Source organism: Lynx rufus, unplaced genomic scaffold, assembly GCF_022079265.1.
Source record: "Lynx rufus isolate CCGP_SWC_20201006 ecotype Redwood Valley unplaced genomic scaffold, mLynRuf1.p SCAF_8, whole genome shotgun sequence".
NCBI lineage: Eukaryota > Metazoa > Chordata > Mammalia > Carnivora > Felidae > Lynx > Lynx rufus.
In genome coordinates this window covers 104,877,246-104,894,446 of record NW_025814896.1, presented here as the reverse complement: position 1 = coordinate 104,894,446, position 17,201 = coordinate 104,877,246, and the positions used below count along the sequence as shown (strand labels likewise).

At 38.8% G+C, this 17,201-nt stretch overlaps 1 protein-coding gene across 1 annotated transcript in view; it reads right to left on the bottom strand.

The window, feature by feature from the left end:
• The window catches only part of NPHP1 (nephrocystin 1), a 60,147-nt gene extending 42,946 nt beyond the window's left edge, over nt 1–17,201 (bottom strand). Inside the window, 10 exon segments of the mRNA XM_047068961.1 lie at nt 274–401; nt 404–442; nt 444–501; nt 826–926; nt 4,238–4,339; nt 4,635–4,863; nt 6,869–6,993; nt 8,382–8,442; nt 14,152–14,225; nt 17,133–17,201. Of these exon segments, the coding sequence (XP_046924917.1) occupies nt 274–401; nt 404–442; nt 444–501; nt 826–926; nt 4,238–4,339; nt 4,635–4,863; nt 6,869–6,993; nt 8,382–8,442; nt 14,152–14,225; nt 17,133–17,201 (986 nt within the window).

The following is a 17,201-nucleotide window of genomic DNA, read 5'->3' as shown; positions in this document are numbered from 1 at the left end:
GAGCCTGCTTCCGATTCTGTGTGTCCCTCTCTCTCTGACCCTCCCCTGCTCATGCTCTGTCTCTCCCTCTCTGTCAAAAAGAAATAAAACATTAAAAAAAATTTTTTTTTAACCCAAACCTTTAAATGATAGGAATATGGATAATTTCTCACTTTTTTGAGCTTTTTAGAATTTTTCATATCTACTGGAATTTAATATCTTTACCCAAATGATAGAAAACTCAGGCAGAATCAATAAGAAATAGTTGCAAGCCCTCAATTCTACTCTTCTTACAGAAGAGGCCTAATGAGAAATATTACATGAACCGTATGTTTTATGCTCTGTACATTTCGTGCCCTGTACCCTGTTTAAGATCCAAAGCTATCTTCCAAAGTCTCCATCCTGTTTTGAATCTGAACTCTATCAGAACTATTAGGTAACAAAACAAGACATCGTTTAACAGGACAGGCAATACCAACCTCCGAGATAGCTTTCCGGACAGCATTCCAATGAGAATCAGTTCTGGGGGAGAAAAAAAAGCAAGGTGAACGCACAGACAGCCCACGACTATTTACGCAATTAGGGAGCATCATTAATCAAAGAACAAAATATTTAATTGTCAGTAAGTTCTAAAAACTTAGAAGTCTCTAAAAGAAACCGAGATAGAAAAATATCATGCACTAAAAATAATCACAAAATTAAAGTAGTACTGAAGCAAACAGTAATATGAAAAGCCCAGTTCTCAAAATGCAAGTTATCTCCATTTCAAGAGATTCTTGAACTATTTACAACAGTAAAAATAAAAAGTTCCTTAAACTCACTTTGATATCCTTTCCCACCTTTTACCTTTGTTTAACTTCTGCCCCTTCTGCTGTTTGGTCCCCCACCTCTGTATCTTCTTCGCTGCCTTCTTCACTTGAGTCTTGGCCTTCTTCTTTATTATAGGGCTGAAAAATTATTGAAATATCAAGCGCTTTTTATCTAATGCAAAAATCAACCAATAAAAGACTTTCAGAAAGGCTCAACTATTGACAGGAATGTACACGGTGGGTATAATAAGAAATCAGTGGGAAAACTATTTCAACACATTGTTGATAGCTTTGCTAGTTGAAAAAATTACAAGGATAGAGGTAGAGAGCAAGTATAGTCAAAATAAATTCCAGATGGAAATTATTCCAATGGAAACAAAGAAGATAGAAATAAAAGAACTATAAAAGAAGAAAATAATCTTGAGATGGGGAAGTCCTTTCCAATTACAATACCAACTCCAAAAATCATAAATGACATGGAAATACTGACAGACTTAGCAACATAATAGATAAACATGGTTGAAGGTCACCAAAGAAAATCTCTATCACAGATTTCCAAGGGTTAATACCCTTATTCTGAAAATATTACAAAACTCTTATAAATCACAATTTTTTAAAATCTTAGAAGAACGGCCAAAAGAACTAAAAAAAGGCAATTTACAAAGTAAAAGTAGAGATGGCCAGAAAGCATAGTAAATGATTCTCAACCTCACTGGCAGTACAATGAATGCAAATAAAAACCAACAACGAGCTTCTTTTTGCCTTACCACCATGGCGTAAAGACTGGGGGCAGGCAGCCATCACAGGCACATGCGTAGGGAAACAAGTACTCTCAGAGGCTGGGGACGGGAGTACAAAGAGGCAGAACTTTTCTGAAGGGCAAACTGGCACATTAAATCAAAATATAAAGGCGTAAACCTTTTGCACCAGCAATGCACACCTAGGAATTTATCTGAAGGGGATAAATCAGATGAACCTACAAAGACGTCTGTGTAGATTGATCACCACATAGGCTGGTACCTACTGTCCACCATTTCTTTTGTAACAGAATCCCTGATTTTAGCAATGAGCCAGCTAGAAGTCTACGTATTCCAAACCCTGCTTGCAGCTGCGTGTTACCAGGAGACTCCATTCTGATCAAGGAGATATCACTGGAAGTTTTTTTGTGTAAATTCCAGGAAATCGTCTTAAAAAGATAGCAGCTCATGCCTTTTGACCTCTTATTCCCCTTTCTTCTTTCGCTTCCTGGAATCATTAAAAGATCTAGCAGCCAACTTAAACTAACGAGATAACCCTTGGAAGGGCTGCCTCCCACTTAAGTACAGAGCGAAATATTAGACGGGGTGTTCAATATCCTTTGATTGCTGGCCTCCACACTTCTTCCACGCGTAAGAGAAATATGCTTCTACCTTATTTAAGCCACTATTTGGGGGGTCTTTTGTATCTCATAGTGGAAGCTAATCACAGCTCCGTGCAACCTAGTTCTTATAGGTTGGAAACCACATGTACATCTACCTGAAATTGGAATACTACGCTACCATTGAAAAGATGATTTAACTTGAACCGTGCAATACAGCAGCCATTGCCATGTGGGACTACTGACACTTGAAGTGTGACCAGTTCACACGGAGATGTGCTGTTTAGGTGTAAAACACACACTGGAATTTGAAGACTTGGTATGAAAAAAAAAAAGGAAAGATTTTTTAATATTGATTATAGGTTGAAATGATAATATTTTGATATATTAGATAATATAAATATGCTATTAAAAATCACCTGTTTCTTTTTCTTTTTTAATGTTTATTTATTTGAGAGAGAGAGAGAGTGGGGGGAGGGAGAGGCAGGGAGAGAGGGAGAGAGAGGATCCCAATAAGGCTGTGCTGTCAGCACAGAGACCAACACGGGGCTCAATCTCACAACCTGAGCTGAAATCAAGAGTCAGAGGCTTAACTGACTGAGCCACCTTTTTTAGGTACTTCCTTTTTTCCTTTTTTTAAATGCATGTCATATAATAAATATACATATATGATATATACGTAATGAAATATTAAAAAGAAAAAAAAAATATATATATATTTGGTCTTTATTCCCAGTTCTTGGCAAGAGTTCCTAAAACTCTTGGAATTTCCTGAGTGACAGGAATGTCTTATGTTATTCCTCATAAGTCCCTTTCAATCAGACTTGAGTTTATTCTTGAGGTAATGCGGTGGGGTGGGTGGGGTGGGGGGCAGGGTGCCAGAAGAACCAATCATGTGATTAGAAGGTTGGAACTTTCAGGGCACCATCCCACCAGTCCTCTCACCTTCGGGGAGGATAAAGGAGCAGGAAACCAAATTCTATCACCAATGGCCATTTAATCAATCATGGCTATATAATAAAACTTCCATAAAAACCCCGAAAAGACAGGGTTTAGGGAGGCTTCCAGGTCGGTGACCACTTTGAAGTGTTGTACTAGTGGGCATGGGAAGTCTGGAGGGGGGTGGTGCCCAGACCAGAGAGGGTACGGGTAGGAAGATCCAGGTCCCACTCTCCCCATGTCCCAATACCTTGCCTATCCGCCCCTTCCATTTGGCTGTTCCTGAGCTGTAGCCTTTATAATAAACTGGTAAACACAAGGAAGGTGTTTTCCTGAGTTCTGTGAGTCCCTCTAGCAAATTATCAAACCTGAGGAAGCGTGTATGGGAACTGAATTTACAGCTGGTCGCTCAGAAGTACAGGACCCTGGGACTTGTGACTGGCATCTGAATTAGGGCAGCTTGTGGGGTGAGCCCTTAACTTGAGGGGTCTGTGCTAACTCCAGGAGTTAGTGTCAGAATTGAATTGAATTGTTTGGACACCTGGTTGGTTTCAGAGAACTAGCGTGGAAAAACAACACATATTTGGTGTTAGAGAAAAATCACACTATTAGTGTTAGAAATGGCGTCAGAAAACAAAGGCACCTCAGTGTGGTCATGAAAAAAACTTAAAACTGCATTTCTAGTTTGCATTATTTTTTCATTGGACAGCACTGATCCAAACACATATCTATATATATTGGCAAAGAAAATGACCATGCTATATAGTGAAACATTAAAAAGAAATAAGTTGCAAGCATGCATGTATAGTATGTTTACCTCCTAGTAAGGGATCATATATTAGCGGAAGTTAACCCAAAGTTAACTGTGGTTTCGTTTGACAACAAACAGTAAGCTCCTATTAATTTTTATGATCAGCCTTAATCCACAAAGCACTTTCATTGTGTCATAACCTAGGCCTTACCTGCACAACGGCACTTCACAGGTCCCCATGACTGTTCAAACAAGATTTTCCCAGTCCCTGTCCCTCTAAAATTAAAGTAAATTCCGTATCAACTCATTCACTGGTCAACTGATCAAAGAATAGAGCTTAACATTTTATTAAAAATGCAAGAAAAGTTTTGAAAAAAGGAAGAATAAACAAAAAAGACTAACCTCCAAGTAGGTTCTGGGAATGAGACCTTTGTTTCCTTTGGTATTCTTAGCTATCCACCAACCATCAGGTTTTTTTTCAATTACAAGGAGAATTTCTCCCTTCTTAAATCAAAACAAGTAAAAAATGCTAAATTAAAATTTACCCCTAACTCAGAAATTATCCACATTGAAACTACTTTCAAAAATAGAATAGCATTTAATTTTACTATTTTACTACCAGGTAACATTGACAACATAATCTCACATGACTACTGCCTGTAAATCATAAGTTATACTTATTTTATTAAAATAGATTGAGTCTTTAAAAACGATACCAGGAATATGTAATATATAAAGTTTTCTTATTCTGTTAGGTATGCATAACTATCCTTAGGTTAGGTTCTACTCTTGTTTCTACCTTAAATGTAAGGTCCCCAGCTTGCTGAGCAGTAAAATCTCCAATAGCAATGTATTCTTTGCTTGTGGCCTGTTGCTGGGATTCATGTTCCTGTTTCTCTTCCTCTTCTGTTTCTTCTTCGTCCCCAGTTTCTTCACTTTCTTCTTCTTCGTCGTCATCCTCTTCTTCAGCTTCTTCATCTTCTTCAGCAGAATTGTCATCTTCCTCTCTTTCAGGAGGTGCCCCAATTCTGTGAAAAGTAAATCAGAGATAGGGATTACGTGAAGTAATGTATAAGAACGGATCAACATAACTTCTACATATAGAAGATCTTGCCCATATTTGGAAATAAGTGCATGTCCCATATCCCTTATACGTTCTAGTCTGTTCTTCGCATTCTTTTTTCTTTTTGTGCATATTTGAAAGTTTTTTTTCTCTTTGGGTTCATTGACATTTTCCTCTGTTGTATCCAATTTTCTGTTAAACCATTCAGTAATTTTTTTTTCATTTCATATTTTATAAATTTTAGTTTCAGAATTTCCATTTGGTCTCTGTTAGTTGCCATTTCTCTGCTTGATTCCTCCCTATCCGTCCAAGCTATCCATCTTTTCTAGCAAATTCTTTAACTAATTGAAAATAGTTGTTTTAGAGTTCTTATTTGTTAATTTTTGCATTTGGGTCATCTGAGCTTCTACTGATTATTTTGTCTCTTTATTATAAGACATTTTCCACCTTTTTGAATCTGTATTTAATCAGACTGAGAAATTTCTCAGCCACTATTTCACTAGATATTTTACAGTTGTATAATGTTCATTTATTTCCTACATTTGAATTTTCTTAAAATACTCTGCCTTTTTCTATTTCATCCTTATTTTCTTCTATTTTTAACATATTAATCATTATTTAGAAGTCCTTATCAGCTAACTATATTATCTAGTCAGATCTAGGTCTGCTTTTAGTTTTGTTTTGTTTCTTATTAGTGGACATTGCGGATGAGACAGTTTGAGACTTCGGATTATGACATCTTCCTTTACAGAGTGTTGAATTTTGTGCTGTTACACACTTAAGTTATCATGTTCCTGTTAAGGTCTGGCTTTCGGCCTCGAGATCTACTTCAGTTTTGCCTTTATTTCAAATCACAGTTCTTAGTATTAGGGCGTTTTCCTTACTCCTAGAGCATGGGCCTTCTGTGATCTCTACTAAATGCCTGAAGCATTCACCAGTATCTCTTTACTCTAGCTAGGTACAAACTCCAACATTTTTCCAAGACCGTTTGACTTCCAGAATCTTTTCAGCTCTCAGTCTCCTAGCAGGTGTTTTCTGCCAATGCTTCTGGAATCATGCTCTGTGTAGGCCAGGATTCCATTCAGATTTCTATAGTTGTCTCTTGCAACACCCTCCTCTCTTCCTACAAGTCCCACTGGCCTTGGCAACTCCAAAATTTGATCTCTGCCTCCTGAGCTCAGTGACACTGGTGTTTTCTGTTTAGGCTCTACCTTCCTGCACCACAGCCCATAAGTTTTCTCAGGGAGAGGGTCTGGGTAAATGTAGGACTCACTTCTTGTGCTTCCCTGTATTAAGGACATCAGCTGTTTTTGTAGATTTTGTCCAGATTTTATAGTTGTTTACGGTAGGAAGGTTAGGTCCAAAACCAGCTACTTTGTCATTCTCAGTACTAGAAATCAGTGAAAATTCTACAATCCTTGTATCTACATCCTTCAGCACTTTTCCCAGGATATAGTGTAAAAGTATGGGAGCGGCACATGAAGAGTCTAAATAGTTAATTGTTTTCCTTCTTCCTTTCCACAAACTGGGTTGGTTTGTTTATACCATCAATTTTCTTTCTGCTTTGTAAAAGCTGTTATTAACATCCACTAAGGCAGAAAAGCAATGTATGTTTCTACCTCTAATATTTTAAGTTTATGAAGGAAGGAAATATGCAAATAATCCAAATAATTTCTTTTTACATATCAACACTGACATTAAAGCATCATCCTTATTTTCTAACATTTGTTTACTTAGTTGTTTGGATCTCTCCTTTGTCTCCCTAACTAAATTGACTGACTTCTACTTCTTTACATCTTTTATGGGATCTAAGACTTTCTACTATACACAAGAAATACATGTCAACTGATTATACTTGTCATCACCATTCATTTATATGTATACTCTTAATAGGTCTTTATTCTGAGTCAGACATTAAAACTGTTGGTGATATAATGCCTGAGAGAAAGAAAGTAAGGAAAGAGGCATACTCAGTTATATTTTCTCCACTTATGGACACAGCAAGCTCCTGCAGTTGGTGGGTAAGCTTATCCAAAAGACTGTGTTCATCCTCTTTTTTCTGATTGTAGTTCCCAATAGGTGCAGGTTCATCAGCCTATGAGAGAACATAAGTTTATTTCACTGAAAAATTTCTTTCAATTTCCTATTCTATTTATTTTAGAAGGAAAAAAAACACTCCAGTAAGTTCTAGAAGACAAAGTAAATGTTAACACGAGACTAGGCCTACTTTAGAATAATATTAAAAGAAATGTAGATTATTATGTTGAAATGTAACCCAAATGAAAAAACAAAATGATACTCCTTGGTTTTTTGTTGTTTTCTTGCTAGCTAGAAAGTTTGTTTTTGTTGTTTTCTTGCTTGCTACCCTCTATGGTCAGTAAGAGCTAGGTTCCAGACAGAAGATAGGCTTTGGAGTCAAAAAGACATATGCCAATCCCAAGTTCGGAAACTGACTGGCAGTGAGACACTGAGAAAGCTGCTTCACTTTTGGGAGCCTCAGTTTCCTCACCTGTGAAACAGGATACTTAGATTTTTAAATTTAGGGTCAGCCTGACTTCTAAATTCAAGAGTGTTATGTCACTGGAGAATTTCAGAAGAAATGCTCAGATGCAGTAAAGGAGATTCATACACAAGCAGGAAGATGACTTTTAGATGCCCTCCACTTTACATGCTCTGTGAGACTCTGGCCCTGGACACTAAGCTGAATGAAGCTCAGGCTCATACTAAAAGAAAAAACCCTGAAGGGACTTCCAAGAGTAAATTCTAGTTCCTCCTATTTCTGCAGAGTCACCGACATTAGAGCTGCCGTGTGATACAAGAAGCTTCTTTAGCACTTACGCTCTGGGCCAGATTATGTACTCTCCCCACAGTGTAATTAAAATTGAAACAACTCTACAAGGGAAGGGAAGCAAAAAGAATATAGGAACAGGGAGGGGGACATAACATAAGAGACTCTTAAATACGGAGAACGGACAGAGGGTTGCTGGAGGGGTGGCGGGAGGGGGGATGGGCTAAATGGGGAAGGGGCCTTAAGGAATCTACTCCTGAAATCATTGTCTCACGATATGCTAACTAACTTGGATGTAAATTAAAAAAATAAAAAATAAAATAAAATAAAACGAAACGAAATGAAGTAAAATAAAATAAACAAAAACCAAAAAACAACTCTAGCCTGTAAAACATAAAACTTACACAATGCAAAAATAAAGATAACTTCTTCCTCGATCTTCTGAGTCCTCAGTGCTGGGTAAGTTCACCAAAGCTGAACTCTCCTCAGCATTTGGAGCCGTGGCTTTTCTGCTCCAAAGCACACCCTCAGCATGCCGGCAGGGCGAGTCAGCACCGGCCGCAGGTAGACTTCACCACCGCTAAAGCAAACCCAGGAACTTAACCACTCTAATGAATTCCCACTTCACGAAAACATCGGGACAAAAACAGGGTTGGGTTTTTTTTTTTGGTAATATTATAAACCGTAACACTTACTTTGTTCAATTTTTGAAGAGCATCTTTATTTTCATCTATCGCCTGTTTTAATTGGATACACCTAAATTTTCAAAAAGAAAGGAAAGATGTATGAATTTTTCTATTGTCAGACTAGAAAGTTATTTCATGGAATCATACATAAGTCTTTAAGCGGGCAAGGCGATTAGCTATTATATGAATGATGTTAAAAAATTCACCTGTAACTGCCTTCCTACCCACCGGCTTGGGTGATACTCACGTGCTCTAAGGTACACAGGTATGACAGCCAAGGCTCAGAAAGCTTATGTGACTCTGAGCTTCGGTTTCCTATCTCTAAAATAAGGAAAGCACTGGACTTCAAACTGCTTCTTCAGCTCTGAAGTCCCATGAACTGAGGGCCTAGCCGAGAAGACATAAGTAATGGCGATAATATCCAAGTTTTACTGCACACCGTGCACGGTGCCAGGCACTTCACAAGAGCACCACCTCCTTTGAGGCTCGTACCAGCTCTCACTCCGGCAGAAGGAAGTGAGGTTCTAAGGGGCGGCCACAGCTAGTCAGTGGTAGAGTAACACACAGGGGCAGAGCTTAGGATTCTAGAGCTGGCCTCGTCCCACCACGGCACTTTCCCCTTTTGAGCATCGCCTATGCAGACGGGTACGCTGTTTTGATTATTCCACAGACGGCTCGTGTAATTTGGCTTAAGTCTTAGACCCAAATAAGAAGGATAAAAATGACTGAAAATGGGCTACATCTAATAGCGAGGGTTATCGAAATTCAAATGCTTTCTCAAACAATAACCTACAAGTGCCAATATTTTTTATGTGCTTTGAGTAATTGTTTTTTTCTCACAGAAGCTAATGCCATGAAATAAGCAGAAAAAAAGGGGACAAACATCCTTTGTGAAGGAGGCAGAAACGAGAAGTGAAAATATCAAACTGCGGTTGACCCTGTTAGTTACTTACCCCATCAGGGTCTACTCTGGCGGGGTCGGTCCCACACTGACACCTAAGTGCTCAGGACCCATCATGGGTGGGGTGGGTGTGTGGCCCAGCGCTGGCCGACAACACATGAAAGAAGTATGTTGGGCGCTGTCTCCCATTTTATCCTCCCTGGTGCAGCACGTAAAGAATCCTTCACCCTTTCCATTTTTAGATGCTGATGCTTGGGGACTCTGTAAAGGCGAAGGGAGCCATCGCCGACTAGATGAGGATGACAGAGCACAATGAGAGCAAAAGCTGGGCCTTGAGGACCTCACGAGCCACTCATCCACCGTGGGGGAACCTACTTCCAGACTTTTTGTGGAATGAGATTGACAGTAGAGCCCCTAGTTTTAACAGGCACCCTGTTACTCAGACTAAAAGGATCCCGAGACCTAGATTCAAAAATTTCTCTTCACCACCTCCTGAAGCCCCACCAAAACTGATGAAACATTTTAAAAGGTAATAAACCCAGGGCGCCTGGGTGACTCAGTCGGTTAAGCAGCCGACTTCGGTTCAGGTCATGATCTCGCGGCCCGTGAGTTCAAGCCCCGCGTCGGGCTCTGTGCTGACGGCTCAGAGCCTGGAGCCTGTTTCAGATTCTGTGTCTCCCTCTCGCTGACCCTCCCCTGTTCATGCTCTGTCTCTCTCTGTCTCAAAAATAAATAAACGTTAAAAAAAAATTAAAAAAAAAAAAGGTAATAAACCCTGAATGTAGGAGAATGAGAGACCACCTGTCAACAAGACATTTCAACAAATCTCTGCCGCACGGAAAAGAGATGGAAGCATGTTCTCGGAAGAGGCCCCTAAGAGGAAAAAGACCTGCCAGGGAGAGGATGCCACGATTTGGGTCAGCAGGTAGGAAGGATCGGGGAGAGAGAGGTAATTAAAGTGTGTCTAAGGGAATGTATTATGAAGTTGTACAGATGAAGACATCCACAATGGCTGGGATTTGCTTTATATATTAATTATGTTATGTCATTTTATATTATGTTATGTCATATTAATCAAATGATATCCATAGCATCTAAGCTATAAAGGCAACCAATCATTTTTTAATGCTTATTTGGGGGTGGGGGGAAGGCAGCGAGAAGGGGAGGGGCAGAGAGAGAGGCAGAGGATCCGAAGCGTGTTCCGTGCTGACAGCAGAGTCTGATGTGGGGCTCAAATTCACGAACCATGAGACGGTGAGATCATAACCGGAGCTGAAGTCAGACACTTAACCCACTGAGCCACCCAGGTGCCCCTAAAGGCAATCAGTCTTAAGACAATCTAAGGGCTTTATATTATTTAGGGAGAGAGTAAAGATACTGATTAAGTTTAGATTTAGTTAAGGCCTTTTATAAGAAGTCTGATTTTTTAAAAAGTCTGTTCACAGAAAATCTGAGCCAGCTAGCTTCCCCTTTCTCTTATCTCACCCCCCTCTGCTGTCCCTCCTTACCAGAGGATTCATCTCTAAAAAACAAAATGAATGAATGGCCTGGGGAGAACTACAGCTGCCAAAGAAGTTTCCTGTACGCCAGGGTTAAAGCCTACTCTATTCTGGCACGGACACGCCTCAGCTTAACAGTTAGTTCCCAGCCCCCTGAAATTCTCTGCCCAGGTACAAAGAATTTCACTCTCATTCAGGGGATAATACTGTAGGGAAGAGACCCTATACATACAATAGTAGAAGAATCCTGGACTGCCATCTAGAATAATCACACTAGTCCCTCATTTCTTAAATAAAAATGAATAACCCAAGGACCACCAGATACATTAAAGTAAACCAGCAACATGGATGGTCAAATTTAAGACTAACTGAAATTAAATAAATAAATAAGTAGTTGGGAGTCCAGAAGAACCAAAGACAAGAGAAATCCCCGGGTATAAACAAAAAGACAAAGAAATGAAAACTATTAATGGGGAGATAAGAGACCAAGAGGAATAGTCCAGGAGGTTTAATACCTCACTCAAAGGTTTTTCAGGAAGCAACAAACGGAAGTAGAAAAAAAAATCTTTTAGTAAAAGAAAATCTCTCAGAGCTTATGAGAGACAAGACGTTTCAAGTTGAAAAGACCCACTAAGTGTTTAGCAGGATAAAAAACAACACTTAAATAGGTTGTGATGAATTTCCAAAGCACCAAGGTGGAAGAGAAAAGCCCCACACAGGTCAATCATAAAGGAATATCATCATGGGGCCCCTGGGTGGCTCAGTCAGTTAAGCGTCTGACTCTTGATTTCGGCTCAGGTCATGATTTCATGGTTTGTGAGATCAAGCCCCATGTCTGATAGCACAGAGCCTGCTTGAGATTCCCTCTCTCTCCCTCTCTCTGCCCTTCCCCTGCACCCATGCTAGCGTGCATGCTCTCTCTCTCTGTCAAAATAAATAAACATTAAAAAAAATAAAGGAACTATCATCAAACTTATTCACATCGCTGAATGCAAAGAAAACCAACAATGTCCTCAAAGGTTTAAGAAGAAATGATTTTTATTTTATAACCAATTAATCAAACATAAGGGCTAACTGACGTTCTCAGACATACAAATGTCAATGTGAATTTTTTTTGTTTTAAATATATGAAATTTATTGTCAAATTGGTTTCCATACAACACCCAGTGCTCATCCCAAAAGGTACCCTCCTCAATACCCATCACCCACCCTCTCCTCCCTCCCACCCCCCCATCAACCCTCAGTTTGTTCTCAGTTTTTAAGAGTCTCTTATGCTTTGGCTCTCTTCCACTCTAACCTCTCTTTTTTTTTTTTCCCCTTCCCCTCCCCCATGGGTTTCTGTTAAGTTTCTCAGGATCCACATAAGAGTGAAACCATATGGTATCTGTCTTTCTCTGTGTGGCTTATTTCACTTAGCATCACACTCTCCAGTTCCATCCACGTTGCTACAAAGGGCCATATTTCTCAATGTGAATTTTTAAATGATTGTGACAGGGATCTCTTTATACACAAAGAAGACTATTTATAGTTACTTGGGTTTAAAAATAATTATCAGTTGGGGCACATGGGTGGCTCAGTCAGTTAAGCCTCCGACTTCAGCTCAGGTCATGATCTAGTGGTTCATGAGTTCCAGTCCCACCTTGGGCTCTGTGCTGACAGTTCACAGCCTGGTGCCTGCTTCAAATTCTATGTCTCCTTCTTTCTCTGCCCCTCCCCAACTCATGCTGTGTCTCTCTCTCAAAAATAAACATTAAAAAAAATTATTATTATTAGTTTATTAAAATAAAATTAAAAAACCCAGTCTTCCCTGGGACTTCAAATTCAGCCTATAAATCTTATTCTATTTTAAAATCTAGTAGGGGTGCCCAGGTGGCTCAGTTGGTAAAGCGTTCGACTTCAGCTCAGGTCATGATCTCAGGTCACAAACCCATGGCTTGTGGGTTTGAGCCCCGCATCAGGCTGTGTGCTGAGAGCTCAGAGCCTGGAGCCTGCTTCAGATTCTGTGTCCCTTTCTTGCTCTGCCCCTCCCCTGGTCGTGTTCTGTCTTTCTCTCTCTCTCAAGAATAAATAAATAAATACAAATTTAAAAAAACATTAAAAAAAAGTAGATACTATATAAGTTTAAAAAAATAAAATAAAATCTAGTAAAGCAAGTATTATCAGCTTCACTTTTTCTTTATTATTTGATTAATTCAATTTGAACTAAACAATCTTAATTAATATAGTTAATTAAAATCCCTTCAACATTTTAAAATTCATTTTATTTTGCTTTTAAGAACTTTGAATGCCTGAATTAAGTAAAACTTTTTCAAATGATTCAATGAATCCTTTAAACTAATAAAATGAATTTCATGTTCTTTTGAATGTTATACACACTTCTAAATACCCCAAATAGACACATTATCTTAATGACGTCCTAAAATTGAATACAAAAGTATTAATAGTCTAATTTGATCTAGTTCATCATGTCTATGTAATGTTAAACTTGATTTAATTTTCAATTCCTCCAGGGTTAAAAGAAAAAGTCAGAATAAAACAAAAAACACCCAAGAGAACAGTTTTCCCATGTCAAGGGAGTTAAGGTCACTATCCTAAGCAAGGTGGGATTCCTTAATAGAATTTTCTGACCAGGTCCCAGGAGGCTACAGGAGGCCAAGGATCTACCATAATTCTGCCTCAGTCACTATCTTGAATCTGAGCAGTTTTTATAGCTGCTGTCGCAACCTTAATCCATTACTCAGATTTAGGTTAGTTTTTCTAGATCCAAGTTATACCATGATCTAATTCTTCATTTGATTGCCTGCATCTCCACTGAGACTGCAGGGAATTTCTCTCTGACTTGAGTGAATTCTGCATTTCTCAGTGGTCTTCAAACATTTTTATGGCCTGCCCACTTTAATGTCTTACAGCAAAGTAATGTCAGACGTATTAACAAAACCCTGTGAACCCTGTGAACAAAACCCTGTGAACAAAACCCTGTGAACCCTCACCTATATTAATAAGTATCTCATGGTATGATTGTGAAAATTAATCAAGAAAAAGGTTTTAGAGTGTGGATCACACTGCTTGGTCCGTACAGAGTACAGAATAAATGTAAGTTGCTGCTTTTTAACAGGTAAGTGTAATTCTCTATTTAATCTTACCATTCCAATATCTACACCTGGGAGATACAGATACTTGCAAGAAATATTTTTAAATACGTTTTGGAAAATTTCATTAGTTATGACCCCAGTAATATTTCCCATTATTATTTTGACTTTTGAGAAATTGTACAATAAAGGAGTGAAAGAACACGTCAAACAATTTCTATGCTATAAATCCTGCCCAGTGAAATGTAAGTGTGGTTTCTGGAAAGCTTATATAATTTAGTGGGTTTTACCTTTGGTAAATATCTCGCCTTTTACTGGCTTCTAGAGCTTCTTTCAATTGACTCTCAGAAAGCAAGCCATCAACCTACAATAAACAGAGACTGTTAGATTATATTGCTAAATACTGTATGACCTCAGGAAATAAAATTTTAATTCTTTGTTCCCAAGATTTCACAATGAACACTTTTAAACATATAATGAAGTTGAAAAAATTTCACAGTGACTCCCCATATACCCCTACCTAGGTTCTACCATTAATATTTTACTATACCTTTTGATCAATCCATCTGATTTTTTAATGTATTTGAAAGCAAATTGCAGTCATGAATACACTGCCTCATAAATGATGTACCACAGGTATCGCTAACTAGAGTTCAAGGTTTGGTATAAAACTTACATATAAAATCTTAAATATACATTTGCTGAGTTTTGGCAAATGCATACACTCAGGTAACTCTAACCCCTATCAATACACAGAAAATTACCATTACCCCAGAAAGTTCTCAGAAAGGATGTATTCTCTTGTGTCACCCTTTCACACGGCGTGTTTTTGAGATACTGCCATATTGTATCATTAGTTTATTCCTTTGTTGCTCAATAGTATTGTATGAATATGCCACAAGTTTGCTTATCCTCATTCTTCTACCTTACACCTTGACTTAGTATTTTCTTAACACCTTGTGTACCTTTGCCAATGTACCCACAAAAGAGGCACAGATTTCTTTCGGGTTCTTTTCTAAAGATGACGCGGGGAAGGCAACGTGGATGCAAGAAGAGAAGTTCAAATTCACTAGCTTCTTCTCTCCTCCTCCTATTTTGCATCTGAGTGTTAGTTACGAAATGCACAGCTGGTGACAGAGTCAGTGCTAACAGGCATGACCCAGATGGGCTCTTGATTACTTGTCCATGGACATCAAGTTGGAAATCTGTTCACGTTTTGCTTCAGGTGTCCTCTGTGGAGACAGATCTTCCCTATCAAAGAGTCTTTCCCAGACACTCAGGCTATCAGAAGACTCCTGAGCTAAGTCTTCTCTAGGGTCACTAATCTTTGTAATTGTTTTGTTTGGTCTTTGTTTTAGTAATAATTTTTTGTAATCTACTTCTGAAACTTTCCTGGTTCTCCCAAGACCTCACTAAATTTAAAATCGGATATAGAAACATAGTAAGCATCTAGCCAGGGCTCAGTTTAGTCAAAGCCTCATCAAGTTTTATTTCCACCAGAAGAGCATGTTGCTTTTATTGTATGACTGTAAGTCCAAAAGTCACTTATATCCATCAAATCTTTTGTCCTTTTTTAAATTTGTATTTTTTAAAGCTCATTTATTTATTTCAAGAGAGCGAGAGCAGGGGTGGGGCAGAGACAGAAGGAGAGAGAATCCCAAGCAGGCTTCACACTGTCAGCACAGAGCCCCATGTGGGGCTTGATCTCACAAAGTGTGAGATCATGACCTGAGCCCCAAACCAAGAGTCAGATGGTTAATCAACTGAGCCACCCAGACACCCCTCTTTTGTACTTTTTAAATGGGAGTCCACAACTGGACCAAATATGAGCACTCAGTAAATCTCTTATCTGTCAAAGATTAGAAAATAATTATATTCAGTAACAGATCAAATGAAAAAAAAGTAAAATTATCAAAGCAAAATAAGAATTTTAGAAAATAAATTAACAAACCATTAATTACTACTTACTTTTTTTCTTATTTTTTAAAGTTATGCACATTTGGTGTAAAAATTATGAAAATATCAAAAAGTATGAAGAGAAACAAAGACAGGGGAGGGGCAGAAAGAGAGAGAGAATCCCAAGCAGGCTCTGCACTGTCAGCTCAGAGCCCTATGTGAGGCCTGAACTCACAAACCATGAGATCATGACCTGAGCGGAAATCAAGAGTAGGATGCTTAACTGACTGAGCCACCCAGATGGCCCTTCTTCAATCTTTTTTCTGTATGTATTATACTTAAAATAATTTTACTGAAATACTGTATATTCAATTTTATATTTGATATTTTTTCTAACTTGACATTTTATCACAAATATTCTAACACACTAAAATCTTTTAACAAAATTTTAATCATACTATTTTATCCCATCATAAGTTATTTACCCATTCCCCTATTACTGATCATTTAAGTGATATCCAGTCTAAGGAACACCGTTGATGGATACTTTTATACATCAATTTCTGTCCCAATCTTTTTATTATTATATATGGCAAGTCCCTGGAAATGTAATTACCCAGCCTAGGAGCATGAATATTTGCTACATCTTGTCAAATTGCTTTCCAGAAATGTACTTTATACTCTAGAGCAGTGTACGTAAGTGCCTGTTTCATCACACCCTCCCCAGTACTGACTATTGTGATTTTTAAAAAATGTTTGTGATATTTTATTTACAGTTACGTTATTTTTTTAAGTTAACTTTTCTCATGTTTATGGCTTCCCTGTATTTCTTCTTCAGTTCATGTCCTTCACTCATTTGTCGGAACCTAATATTTTCCTTACATATTAGGTCTATTCTTTAACATCTATTTCGTTTTGAGTTCATGTGACGCAAAAACGGCTTCCACTGGAAAAAGGCTCAAAGGTAAGGAGGCATGGAGAGTGGAGGAAAGCGATGGGCGCAGAGATAGTTGGAAATGGTTATTGTTAAGTTTAACTTTGGAAGCGAGGTTGGTTAAGGGAGTTACTATGTTGGAGAGTGGTTAAGGGAATTATTAGGCTGGAGACTGAGATGTGAGGGGCAGGGGTAAGGCGCTTAGTCGATGGTCAAGATTTTCGGGAGGTTCAGCTTCCGGGGGTTGGACTAGGAGCAAGAGGGGTTAGAATCGGGGTTTCGCTTCAGGATGTTGGGGTGGAGGAGGGAGCGCTACAACTCGGGAAAGTAAGTGGGTTGGGGTAGGCTGCCAGGATTAAGGTACACCCCAGATCTCGCCCGCCACTAGAACCCAGGCTGCCTCGTGATGCCCAGGCCCCCGGCTGGACAGCCAGACGCTACCTGTAGCTTCAGTTCCTGAGTGCGGCGCTGCAGGGCCTGCAGAGGATTACGCGGCCGCCTAGCCAGCAT